The sequence below is a fragment of the Esox lucius genome, chromosome 2 (genome assembly GCF_011004845.1).
Source record: "Esox lucius isolate fEsoLuc1 chromosome 2, fEsoLuc1.pri, whole genome shotgun sequence".
NCBI lineage: Eukaryota > Metazoa > Chordata > Actinopteri > Esociformes > Esocidae > Esox > Esox lucius.
The window spans coordinates 18588148-18601654 of record NC_047570.1 but is presented as its reverse complement, the minus strand read 5'-3'; the positions used below and the strand labels follow the sequence as shown (position 1 = coordinate 18601654).

The following is a 13507-nucleotide window of genomic DNA, read 5'->3' as shown; positions in this document are numbered from 1 at the left end:
GAAGAGATTAGTGTTTTTAAGTATTATAAGCCTAATGTGTCACAATTGTTAGTGTTGCTTGGAGCATGTTATTTCAACTGTGTACTGAACAGAACTAGTGGTCCAAAGTAGTAGTCCATCAGAACCTTTTCTCTCCCATTCTTGCTTCTGTAATGGCCCCATCCGTACGTTTTGTGTGATGATCCGTTACAAATAAATCTGAAGGTCTGCTTTGGGATGTATCATTCCCCTGTCTTAACTGCCAGTGAGACACTGGTGCAGTAAGCCCCATATACTGTCTGCTCCCTGCAGACCACAGGCCTTTCATTCTTTTTTTCATTAGCACTTCCTGCTCAATATGATACAGTAGTTTCATTACAGGAAGTGAGGCCATTATAGATTACATGGGTTCTCAATGACAGTTTTTAGTATCTGTTTCCGTATTGCTGCAATTTATATTGACAATCCTAAGGGCCAATGAGTCGTTTATAGGAATGAAATGTATGTTTCTTTGTGTAGTGTGGGTGTGAGTTACCAATAGCAAGAAACACTTCGCTAGAGTTAAGGCATACACCACGAAATACAAAATGTGTTCTGTCTAGTGATTTAGTGTATGAGAAAACCAAAGGTGGCAGGCAAATTGTGCTTTCATGTGGGGATGCATGTTTGAGATGGAAGAAGTTATGACAGGGTTAATGTGATCTGTGCTACTGTATAAAGAGCTGCCTTATTCAGGGCCCCTCGCTACAGGCTATAGCAGCATGTGATCCACTCAGCCATCTAGCCCTATACATTGCAAAGAAGAGAACAAACAGCCTCCATTTCTCTCTCTGACAAGAGAATTATAATCACAAAGAGGCCTTACTTAATAGGTCATTGGTTTTTGTTTCTTGGCAGGAGTTCTTGGAATTTATTATTCATTGTTGAAAATTCATTATTTGCAGCCTCCACATTAGCCCTGCTCTTACATATCTTGTCTGTAACCTGATGCCATAAGGCTAGCTTGTCAATAGTCCACCTCTAACTCTGCCCTGCCCTTTCCAATCCAGACTTCACTCAGGCCTTTTTAAAGCTCTAGTATGGTATTCCATGAAATAAATATTTTACCAAGCCAAGTTGAGTCTTATTCTTGCTCAGGGACAAAATGACATGGCTTTCAATTTGGCACTAGGGGGATTAGAACAAAGGACCTTTTGGACTAGGTCATCTTGCCACATAGGCACTAGTCACTAATCAGAGTAATGAAATACACAATCCCCCTATCCACTAAAAACCCTTCAGAAACTCAGGAAACAATGTAGCAAAACATGATCATGTTCAATAGAGGCAATCATTTTATTCATGAGTAATGTGCCCCGACAAAGTCTGAAGCCAGGGGAAAAAAAGCTCAGTACAAAGTAGGCACAACCAAGTTTAATTTTAAGACATTAAAGACAACTCGTCGTCAGTTTATGCCCGAGACACTCACACATTCGACATAGTGGTCTGTTTGGGATGTACCTGAGGTACTTCCAGCAGGATAAATCAACAGCAGGCTAACAGTTAGCACAGACATGGTCAGAGCGGGGGCGGGGGCATACTGCAGGAAGGGAGGTAGAGCCATACAGTACAGTGTGTGTAAGGCAGATAATCACCCTGCTTCAGCCTGCTATGGACAAACAGACGGCGCTCTGTCAGCTGGGTTTACATAAGCTTGGCTCCTCATCCAGGGTGTTCACCTGGCCTGGCTCTCGGACTCTTCCTCATCATCATCTTCATACATCTCTCCCTCCTCCTCAGTGGTGGCGTCCTGGTACTGCTGGTACTCAGACACCAGGTCGTTCATGTTGCTCTCGGCCTCGGTGAACTCCATCTCGTCCATGCCCTCCCCGGTGTACCAGTGCAGGAAGGCCTTGCGGCGGAACATGGCGGTGAACTGCTCGGAGATGCGCTTGAACAGCTCCTGGATGGCCGTGTTGTTCCCGATGAAGGTGGCGGACATCTTGAGGCCACGTGGCGGGATGTTACAAACGGCCACTTTGACGTTGTTGGGGATCCACTCGACGAAGTAGCTGCTGTTCTTACTCTGAATGGCCAGCATCTGCTCGTCCACCTCCTTCATGGACATCTGACCGCGGAACACCATGGCGACGGTCAGGTAGCGGCCGTGACGTGGGTCGCAGGCTGCCATCATGTTCTTGGCGTCAAACAACTGCTGGGTGAGCTCAGGCACGGACAGAGCGTTGTAGCACGCGCTGCCGCGCGCCGTGAGGGGCGCGAAGCCGGGCATGAAGAAGTGCAGGCGGGGGAAGGGCACCATGTTGACGGCCAGTTTGCGGAGGTCGGCGTTGAGCTGGCCGGGGAAGCGGAAGGAGGTCGTCACCCCACTCATGGTGGCCGACACCAGGTGGTTGAGGTCTCCGTAGGTGGGCGTGGGGAGCTTCAGGGTGCGGAAGCAGATGTCGTAGAGGGCCTCGTTGTCTATGCAGTAGGTCTCGTCGGTGTTCTCCAGCAGCTGGTGAATGGAGAGGGTGGCGTTGTAGGGCTCCACCACCGTGTCGGACACCTTGGGCGAGGGCACCACGCTGAACGTGTTCATGATGCGGTCGGGGTACTCCTCGCGGATCTTGCTGATGAGCAGGGTGCCCATGCCAGAACCAGTGCCCCCTCCCAGGGAGTGGGTCAGCTGAAAGCCCTGCAGGCAGTCACAGTTCTCACACTCCTTCCTGACTACGTCCAGCACAGAGTCCACCAGCTCCGCCCCCTCTGTGTAGTGACCTTTAGCCCAGTTGTTACCCGCTCCACTCTGACCTGCAGGGGAACATGCGACACATTGAGGTAGCAGTGCTTAACAGTGCATATTAAATGATCCTCACATCTCCATCATGATTTATGATATAACATTTGGGAGAATTTACTGTGAGTAATTGCTAAAATGTATATAATGGAAAAGAAAATGTTAGTGTGACAACAACTAGAGACAAAATTTTCTAGAGAGAAGTAGATTTTCAGCAGCAGTAACATACTGCCATCATAATCACAGTGGCCATATTTAAGCCATGTGAAATAGGCAAATACTAACCGAAGATGAAGTTGTCAGGTCTGAAGAGTTGTCCGTATGTCCCAGAGCGAACACTGTCCATAGTTCCAGGCTCCAGGTCTACAAGGATGGCTCTGGGAACATACTTAGAGGCTGGAGAGAAAGAGGTTGTGATTTACTGCAATTCCTTAATAAAAACTACGCATAGTATTGTTTATCACATTCAAGTCAAGTATTTGTAATATTAAGGGCAAATTTTGGAGAGGAAGTTTACATAGATGTCAAAGAGTGATGAATTGGAACAGCTGATTACAAGTCTAACCATCCAGCATTGTGTAGATGGGTTTGTCCTAAGTTATTGAGTCAGACTCACATGAGGCCTCATTGTAGTACACACTAATCCTCTCCAGCTGCAGTGGGGAGTCGCCCTCATAGCTCCCGGTCGGGCTGATTCCATGTTCATCACTGATCACCTCCCAGAACTGCAAAGCAAACAGAAACACACATTAACAAACCCAGTTCTAGACAAGCACAGTGAATGTGACTTCTCAGCGGATTCACAATCGGGACAATCTATCACTGGGGAACTGGAGTTGAAATGAGTGCTGGCTGTAGTAAACACTGTCAGGAATCGGGGTCAATCCAAGTCGGGTCGTGCTGGGTTCTGCTCCATTGATCAATGAACCCACACTCTGTAGACAGATGGTCACTAGCACTTTCCCATCCTTAGGGCCTTGGGGGATACTGGAGTCATACTGAGTTAGAGGCCCTCTCAGAGAGTATACACTCAGGACTGTCTACTTTCAGCTTTGGGAAGAAAAACTTCACAGAAATGTTAGGCTAAATTGTGTATTACCACTTTAAGAACAATGTAGGGCCTGCCCAATGACATTAAGCACTTGGTCTTTATTAATATGAAGCGCATCACTTATTACTAAAATATGTCAGACTAATGCAGACATTGTCTGAAATAGACGGTTTCACGCATGGTGATTTGCCAACTGCTATAGGTTGCGGAGGCAAGCCTATAAATCAGGCTCTTGTCCATGGACCGTGTATTAACTGTAACCTGGCATTCAGTTCAGGCGGCTGTTCAGTCTCATGTTTATAGAAAACAGGATCCTATTGTACTGGAAAGCCGTGTATTAAAGTCGAAGCCAATGTTCAATAACGACACTCATAATAACTGCAGTGTTTTACTGCTGCAAATGCGACAGACTAGCGCAACGCCATGAAAATAAAAGAACTGAGAACTGGGACAGCACAACACAATAATCGATTAAATAACAGAAGTGTGGGTGGATGGGACAGACAAATATTGTTTATATACCCAAGTCTACAGACAGGCCTGTAATGAAAAAAATCTATAAAAAATAACCTCATGTCCGTTTGCTGCATACTCCAGTTCGAAAATCCCTGGTGTAACAGAGGAGACAGACAGAGGAGACAGACAGAGGAGCGAGAGACAGAGAGAGAGGAGCGAGAGACAGAGAGAGAGGAGCGAGAGACAGAGAGAGAGGAGCGAGAGACAGAGAGAGAGGAGCGAGAGACAGAGAGAGAGGAGCGAGAGACAGAGAGAGAGGAGCGAGAGACAGAGAGAGAGGAGCGAGAGACAGAGAGAGAGGAGAGAGAGACAGAGAGAGGAGAGAGAGACAGAGAGAGGAGAGAGAGACAGAGAGAGGAGAGAGAGACAGAGAGAGGAGCGAGAGACAGAGAGAGGAGAAAGAGACAGAGAGAGGAGAAAGAGACAGAGAGAGAGGAGCGAGAGAGAATTGAAAGACTAAAACAGAAGCAGGAATGTCATACATAGACAGTCATCACCATCTACCCAGTCATCACTAAGGGCAACCATGGGACCCACTGGAGGAAGGATGCCAAGAGGACATATCAGGTCACAGATTACACACCATCCATCCTACTGTACAACCCTGCAGATATGTTTCTCTTTAAAGAGTGTCCTTATCTGCACAAAGCAGACTGCCTTCAAGCAAACAAACTGTCTAAACATAAGCACCGTATTTGAACCCATTCTCATGTCACTGTGTTAATCCCATATTAGCATCTCCCAACATCCAGACACAGTAGCATTACTCCCACGTGTCAGAGTGAGGAGGAAAACAACCCTTCTTCGACCCATCTGTCAAGCAGGCTGTGATCAAGGCACCACACCCAGCGACCCGAAGACTACCATAGGTCTGAACCAGAGGCATTGCTAGGATCACAATACATTCAGGGCTTAGCCCGCTCACCCCCCGGAAAGTACAGGGTTTTGAATATACATGAGGAAAATGTCGATGTACACGCTATCGGCCTACAAGTCTACAGTGTCATAATGAGCGATTGGAATTATAGAGGAATAGATCAGGGGCTTTTTTTTTATTATTACTTTTTGGGGTCAATTTGAGATCCGTGGCTGTTCATAAAAGATCCAGGGTTATAGTCCCGGACGCCCAGGCCTAACGACGCCACTGGACTGAGCTACGAACAATGGTGTCCTCCTCCCAGGCACTGGGAAACCCTCCCCTAAAGATGATGCTCCTTAGATTCCTAATTATTTATCTTGGTCAGAAACAGATGTCCCCATCCTAGAGGTAAATGAAAAAAACAGCATTAGAAAAGTGAGTTTTCTTCCCGTGTCATCAGACCTCATTCTGTACGGCATTAGCACTGGTAACACATTGTCACTAGTATTGCAGTACGTCAGAGGACAAAGGTCCCAGCTACCAACTAATTCTCCTCCCCCACCTCTGGCAGTTTCTTTACTGGAAGAAACCTGAGTATTATGAAAAACTCCTCTTCCCAACAACTGTCCCATTAGATAAATGTCGGTCCAAACAAAAGAAAAAACACGAGCTGAGTCACAGGTGTAATTCTCTGGAGAATCGAGGCGCAGGGTGGTGGATAGTTGACACGTTCCCTGGTTCAACCGTGGTAATATACCGACATGATTCAGTTGTGGTCAAACAAGCCTGGTTAATCTGGCACTGTGGTTTTAATTGTTGTCTGGATATTGAGGACCATGATAATGAGGAAACAATTCCATAGCTGTCCTCCGTCACCTCAGAGACTCCTAAGGCTCAGGAGAAACAGCCTGTAACCTTACGAACAATAGAAGCTGTCATCAGGCCGACGGGACGACGTCATTACAGCCTGGTGGTTTTCACTGGAAAACAGTTACATATAGGCAACTACTGATCCATACTGAACACAACCATGATAATCTCCTGCACTGATTAAAGCTGGCGGCTCAGATCTAGAGTATCCCCAGATGATTAAAACCCTTTGGCCCAGATTAAGACAAAAGGAGGACCAGTTAGCCCATTTGATTATATAGATCAGCCAAACCAGAGTAGCAGCCAAGTGCAAAGGTGTCCGGACCGGTGTTAGCGCATTGCCTGGCAACCCAATCTCTGACCTGATGAATGCTACACCACACCCACTGACGTTAGTTTCTTCTGCACAATGAGTCTTGGTCTGAGTACCAACGAGATGATTTGCAGGAGGTGCAGCAACAATCTAATGGTGACTGTTGTATGATTGGTCCCAGAAACCAATAGATTGGGCAGGAACAGGAAAAAGCGTAGGTAAGACCACAGCCACGCTGACCTAATGAAAGCGTATTGTGCGTGTGCTGTTTTATAATTGATTCTTGTGCATGCTCTTTTCTAATTTCTAATTTTTTCCCTTTTGTCTGTCATCACAAAAGAAAATACTTGAACCGCAGTTGTCGGGTAAGCTAGCCCATTCCTAGACAACACATTTTACTGGGTATTAACAATATGATCTAAATGTTAACGCTCGCCACTTGATGTCTGGTTTTCAAAACAGAAGTAACAGATCTTTCACATTGTATCATATTTTTCTGTGAGATGTCTCACTGTAAGACTTCTGTGTGGTAGAGGCCAACAGTCATATGACAGGATAAAAAAAATATTGCTGTCTAGTTTTTATATATTTTCATATTAAATAATCTTTGGTTAGTTTTCCCACAAGACCATATCTTTATGCAAAGATATCCAGCATGTCCCGAGGTCTAATAGAAACAGACCACCCACAGAATGTCATTAAGCCAGGTAAACAGTTTACAGTAAAGGTTCAACGTTTGTGATCTAATATGAAGGTTAAGTTCTATATTACTCCAAAACCTCAGTCCTTTACATTCAGAAGGCGCTTGGGTTCAGGCGTTGGTGCCTCTTGCCTTTTATGAAACATTAAAAGGGTTAGACCAGTAGAAAACAACGTCACACTCAAACACCCTAAAAAATATGCTTTCAACTTTTAGGGAATCTTTTTTCTGAAGACCTACTGTCCATGGAAATCAATGTGACAGCAAACCAAACAAGTAGTCAGTAACACGGTCAGGTAACTTTCGTCCAGTCATTCATGAACACAACTTTCATAAACTGATTCACCGTTATAAAGTTTTAAATATATACATCTATATTATCATAAAGGCTATCTACTCTCAAATCAAATGGAGTCTAGCAAGCAGCCATGGGAAAGAGCCAGTTAGTCATTTGGCGTGACAGTGGTCTAGAAAATGGTCTCGATCCGGTTAGATCGGGAATTCTGGGGTGTGTTTGCGCAGCGGGACCACTCCTATAGTGCGAGCCATTGTCTAGCCCCCTGCAGTCCGCTCGAGGGCGTGGTGCGTATCAATAGCGTCTCAGCGTTTTTCACTTTGTTTATCAAATAAACGTGCGGTTTACGTCCATGTATCCGAACTACGCAGACATTTTGCCTTTGACTGCGACACACCATGGGATTGCTCAAGCAAACAAACCTACTACGCCATAACTTCAATAAGACGACATAAAATATGACGGTTGTGTTCATGACAAAAACATGGCATGACAATACGTTAAAACATAACAAGATAAACAAATGATACATTATCAATAAACACTATTAAACTGTTGAATTGTTTAAATTATTTTTGTTTATACAGGACCTTGGCTCCGATCTGGTTGCCACACTGTCCGGCTTGAAGGTGAACGATTTCTCTCATCCTGTCCTCTGTGGGCGGTGTGCGTCTTCTTGCGGATGAGAAACTGATTAAGGGCGAGGGGGTGAAAGCGCTGGTCCCAGTCGCACACAGAAGCAAAGGGAGACGTGTGCTGAGTCAGGAGGTTTTATCTCGCGCAGGTCTGCTGTGTAGCCCAACCGATGCTATTGCTGCATTCAAAACCAAGTAGGAAGTATGACTTTACCAGTTGTAAAATCGGGAATAACAGGATGTTTTTGACGTGCTTTTAACTAGTTAAGAAACAAATAAGAATGTGTAAGAAAAAATAAGAATATGGTCGGATTTGTCAACTACGGGAACTTCTGACGATTCATATTTTTAAAAAATCTGGTTGAAAGTGTAACAGCCGTTGTGGTAATGACAAATAATACAAACTTAATACAAATTTACTTAATTTGAAGGTTGGCGATATAATGTCAAACACTTAATTTAAAATGGATGTTCACCAAGTCATTTGGTGACTTCATGTGATAAATATATAAAATATAAATATACAAATGTAAAACATAGCCCACGTTTAATTATTTTCTTCAGAGTGAAACAATACAATACGAAGACATTTTTTTTTTTCATTTATTTGACTGTTAAACTGAACAGGTGCATCAAATAGTTTAATATTATACTTTATTCTAAGCGTAATTAAAAACAGAATATAAAAAGTCTGGGTTTTAAACCTACATAAGAACAACCCTATGCCTGAGACAGAAAAAAAACGGTCGTTTCGAAATCGCTTGCAAAAAATGCTTGTATATAGGTCATTTCTTTAGATAGGGTGATAAGGAATTAACAAGTGGAGGGTCATTCAAGTGAATATTATGTAGTTGTATATATCAAATTCCCACTTGGTTACGAACGCACCATGAGTTCACCACTTGGTTACGTCATATATCCTGGAGAGAAACGTCGCTGACGAATGCCAGACACCTGTGGCACAGCATCTCAGTGAGTCAGGGAAAAAAGTGGGTTGATGAGCAAACTCATATTACATTTTATCGTTTTTTTTTATAATCAAGGTTAAGGTTGGGGTTAACATAAGGGTTAAGCAGTAATTGATTTTGGCTAGAAGTAGTTAATGATAAGTTAATGACAAGTATCCTTGTAGACAGACTAAAACTCATTCAAATCACCAACAATCTAAGGTCAATGTGGAACAAAACAGGGTTTTTAGTATAGATGGCAGGATGGCAGAGGGATGAGTGAGGAGAGAAAAAACGTTGAAAAAATGAACATGCTCTGCATGCACCTAGTCTTATGGCATTGTATTGTATTTTGTAAGGTTGGAGATCACTCATCCCTATGTATACGAACCACGGTTCAAAAATATGTCTGATAGTTAAATACACGATAGTGTTATTATAACAGTTCTGTAACTGTTATCTCAGTGACAACATGAATGGAACACAATGAACACCTAGCTTGCACAATGTACGCTACACTAACAAGCAAACCCTTGCTGAATCCCTGATTACTATTACTAACGCTGCAATCTCTATTGCAGTCTAGATCAGGAATATTTTGTATGCAGACTATCTAAAGCCTCTGCAGTCTCTTGCCTCCTTAGAGACATATGATATGTATTGATTGCTGAATCAGGTAGCAGTATCACACTAAGGGATTCTCAAGTGGTGTTCTTCATTGACAGAAGGTTGGTTTAGACGAGGCAACAGAGGGGGCTACAGTACACTTAGATGACTGGGCCTGCTTTTGTTTCACAGAACCAAGGGATATGTTGACATGCCAACAAATGTAGAATCACCTAGAACTGCTGAGGATACTTTGCTCCTAGAACAGAGCAGTGTGATGCAGAAACCAAAGCTAACCCCCTCCAAAAAGGGTTTTTAATGCTCTCTTCCCCCTCAGTGTCTGCCAACCACTACCACTTAGTAACTAAATGTGCCCAATGTGAGCGAGCCTCTGCTGCTAATCAGTCACACAGTCTGGGATAGTTCCTGTTGATAACACAGTTGAACTGACTCTGCACAGGGGCCTTTGCCATTGAAAACATCCGGTGGTGTGGCCCACAAAAGAAAATACTACAGTGTATATAGAATATTGTGTAGAATGCTCAACCATGTAGAGCAGGGTGCAGATGGTCCTGAGATCAAGACATTATGACCGGGTCTAAAATGTGTTCAAAGTATGACATTAAGGTTCTTTACAAATACAATATATTTTTGGACAATTGACAGTTTACACATTATTTGTGTAAATGTTCTGCTTAGTCAAAAATCTTGATTTTGCTGAATGCAGTTAACCATCCTTGATGTAGTGGTTACTCTACAGTTTGGTAGTATTCATAAGCAATAAAAGGTATTGGTATACCCAAGGTATTGCAGCACATCACCTATAACTGCTCTAATTGCATTGGTATCTGGTTTATAAGCGCAATAATGCATCTCACAGAATTGTGATATATTGCCAATATATCATGACTATGTGCTGTGTCCAGTAACAGCTTGGTCGTATTGGTCATTATACCACATCCCTTCTGACCTTATTTCTTTAAAAAAACTGGTGTTTTGAATCCTGAATGCTGATTGGCTGAAAGCTGTGGTATATGTAATCAATAAGGCAAGAGATATATGGGCAATATACCAAGGCTGAAAGCTGTTCTCAGCCTTGGTATTGGCAGTATAATACAAACCATATTATTCCTTATTGCTCTTATAAACCTGTTACCAATGCAATAAGTGCAGTAAAAAGGGATGTGATGTCATATCTGTAGTATATGTTGTAATATACCATGGCTTTTGGCAGGCCTAGCATCTCTACTTACAGCAATGGTGACATCTGTCTGTCCGAAATGAATATCACATGTTTAAAGGTTATAGAAGTATTTTCCGGTCATGTTGGATATTTTACTTTGTGGCGCAATGGTTTTGTACACTACAGTGACAATAGCAATACGTTATGTTTGCAACCCACATTTCTCTTGCATTTCTGGTTACCTTGTTTTGTAAACTATACTGTACATCATTAATTACGTTTTGGATATAATCAAGTATCATATTATACACTGCCTTCGATAGTAAATATGTAATTTCTCTTTGAAGGATTTTCTCTTGTCACCAACCATAGCTGCGCATCCGTTCATATGCTGAGACCAAACAAACGAATTAAAAGTGCATGGTTTTGTTCAAGTTTCTCGTCGACAACTGGGTCATGTGTATTATCTCTATAGACTTATTACCATTTGGGGGTTTATATGTGTCCATCGATCAATATAGCCAACTTGTTAATAATATAATTGTACCCAGGCAGTTGCACTTGGATGCGCTCAGATAATTCCGTTTCCATCCCAGCCATTGTGGCAGGACTAAACCCGTTCAAAAAACCCTCTAATCTTGACCTTGATCTTGGTCACTATCTGTTGCATTGCAGCTGAAGTTACAGATGTTGGTTTTTTTGTACCTCGATTGGTGTCCAACAAAGGTATTCAGCCCTTCATGTCTCAAATCCAATAGGGCCACCTAGTGGTTAAACAGTGACACAGTCCTCGATTAAACAAAATTAAATCATGTATCTCATAACTTACCTATCCTCTATAACCCATCAGTGTTAGGGAGAAGTACCCGAATGAGTCATACAGTACCAATTTGCCTGATGACAGAGTAATTAAGTCGTTCACATTTTAAGGCATTATTGAAGAAACATTATCCATATTTCAATGGCAAAAAGCAATTTCATGACTAACTTCATTTGTCATGAAATTATAAAACAGTTATAAAACACCACCAGTTCACATCACAATACACTATTGACAAGACAGTGTCCATATTTGAATTGCCTTAAATGAGTTAATTCAATTAATTTCTTGGTCAAATCAGAGGTCCAAATCTGTAGGTCCAAATTGCAGTTTGACTCGTCCACCAAAACATACTTGTTATCTGTGATCATTTGTCAGGGATTGTAACTTCCTCCACATGGTTGTAATATGGGGGATAAGCATGTCTGTTCTGCAGTGGAAGATGTGAATAGAGCTGCTTTGTTCAGCAGAGCTGATGGAGATGACAGTACTGCCCCTCTCCCTCCCTATAGCTTCAGTGAAGTGAGAAGAATTCCTTGATGTCTAATAAATAGTCAGAACAACAAATGTTTGTTAATATGAAAGCCCTCTGTTATTACAGAACATTCCGGCCGCTCAGTCTCCCCAAAATACACAGCCAACCCTGAGGGTCGACAATGACCGGCTTCCATGAATGCTCTTCTTACGATCTTCTGATGTGGATGTCAGGATGCTGCAGTATGTCTTTCCAAACAAGGTTCCAAAGGATGTATTATCATCACACTTGAAGATGTTGCTCATCCAGTCTTCTGTCCACCGAAGGCTAATGTCACATCCTTACATTTCAATCTCATGACTTTGATGAACCTCCGGTAACCAATTAAATAGACTTACTAGAGAGCAAAGAAAATCTAAAAAACTTACAGACCTTCATTTTACTCTCCAGAGAAGGAAATGCAACATTTGTAACAGTTATGGTTAAAAGTCGCCCTCACAAAAAAGTCTTTGTTTAAAGGCTTTGAAAATGGGAACAGAAATCTGTCTTAATTAAGATGCCTCCGCGCAGCTTTTCATTTAAAAATGTCTACATTTTAAACACACCCCAATGGAGTCAGATACAGTGGTTGAATTAAACCTTGTGTCTCACTGGGCATCTTCTCTAAAAATAACCACATGTTGCATGCAGTTCTCTCCATAATCATAAGCCCTTGGGAAAACCATGTGTCAATCCCATGATGGTAGCTGTGTACAGAAAAAAAGTTGAGCTATAAAGACCAATTTACATGCACTTCTGGACAAATTAGTTTCTTTATCCACAGGATCATGACCAAAAGATATAACGCTTGACATTGGGCTACAATATGAAGAAATGTATGATATGTTATTTACATGAAAGACCAACAATAAATACTTTAGTATTATTGCAATAATTATTATTAGTCACATTACAGAAATTGAATTAAAACAGATGATATAATGACAAGAATAATCCTACTTTTTTCATAGTATTATGATTGGCAAAATCACTGACACTGGTATTTAGTACTATCCTGTTTTTTAAAAACAGGATAGTACATTGAGTAAGCTATAGGCCTATAAATAACATTTGAATACAACAATATTTACTTTTCAATGTTATATGTTATGTGTTTTTGAATATTCAGTTAAATGTAATGTAATGTACACAATGACAATTAGAAGTTTAACATATACCAGGGGAAATTAAGTTAAAGAAGATGTTTTTCAGTACATCCATAACACAATTAATATGAATCATTATAACCCGGCTAGACTATATTACATGGACTATTTTTGTAAAATAAAAATCCAAGAATACATAATTTTTTTTTGTTTCTTATAGTACATCAACAGTTGCATACAAATTCAGAAGCTCATCTTAACACGTCTTACAATATGTTTCAAAGTTGGATTTTATTTACAAAGACATAGAATGATAATTATATACATGCCACTTACA

At 41.8% G+C, this 13507-nt stretch overlaps 1 protein-coding gene across 1 annotated transcript; it reads right to left on the bottom strand.

The window, feature by feature from the left end:
* Nucleotides 1-1295: 1295 nt before the first annotated feature.
* LOC105015941 (tubulin beta-3 chain) lies at nucleotides 1296-8136 on the bottom strand. Its single transcript, XM_020056613.3, has 4 exons — nucleotides 7950-8136; nucleotides 3372-3480; nucleotides 3041-3151; nucleotides 1296-2769 (listed from the first exon to the last, which is right to left on the bottom strand). Exons 1-4 carry the CDS (start codon nucleotides 8004-8006, stop codon nucleotides 1694-1696), a joined length of 1353 nt encoding a protein of 450 aa, XP_019912172.1. The 5' UTR covers nucleotides 8007-8136; the 3' UTR covers nucleotides 1296-1693.
* Nucleotides 8137-13507: the final 5371 nt, after the last annotated feature.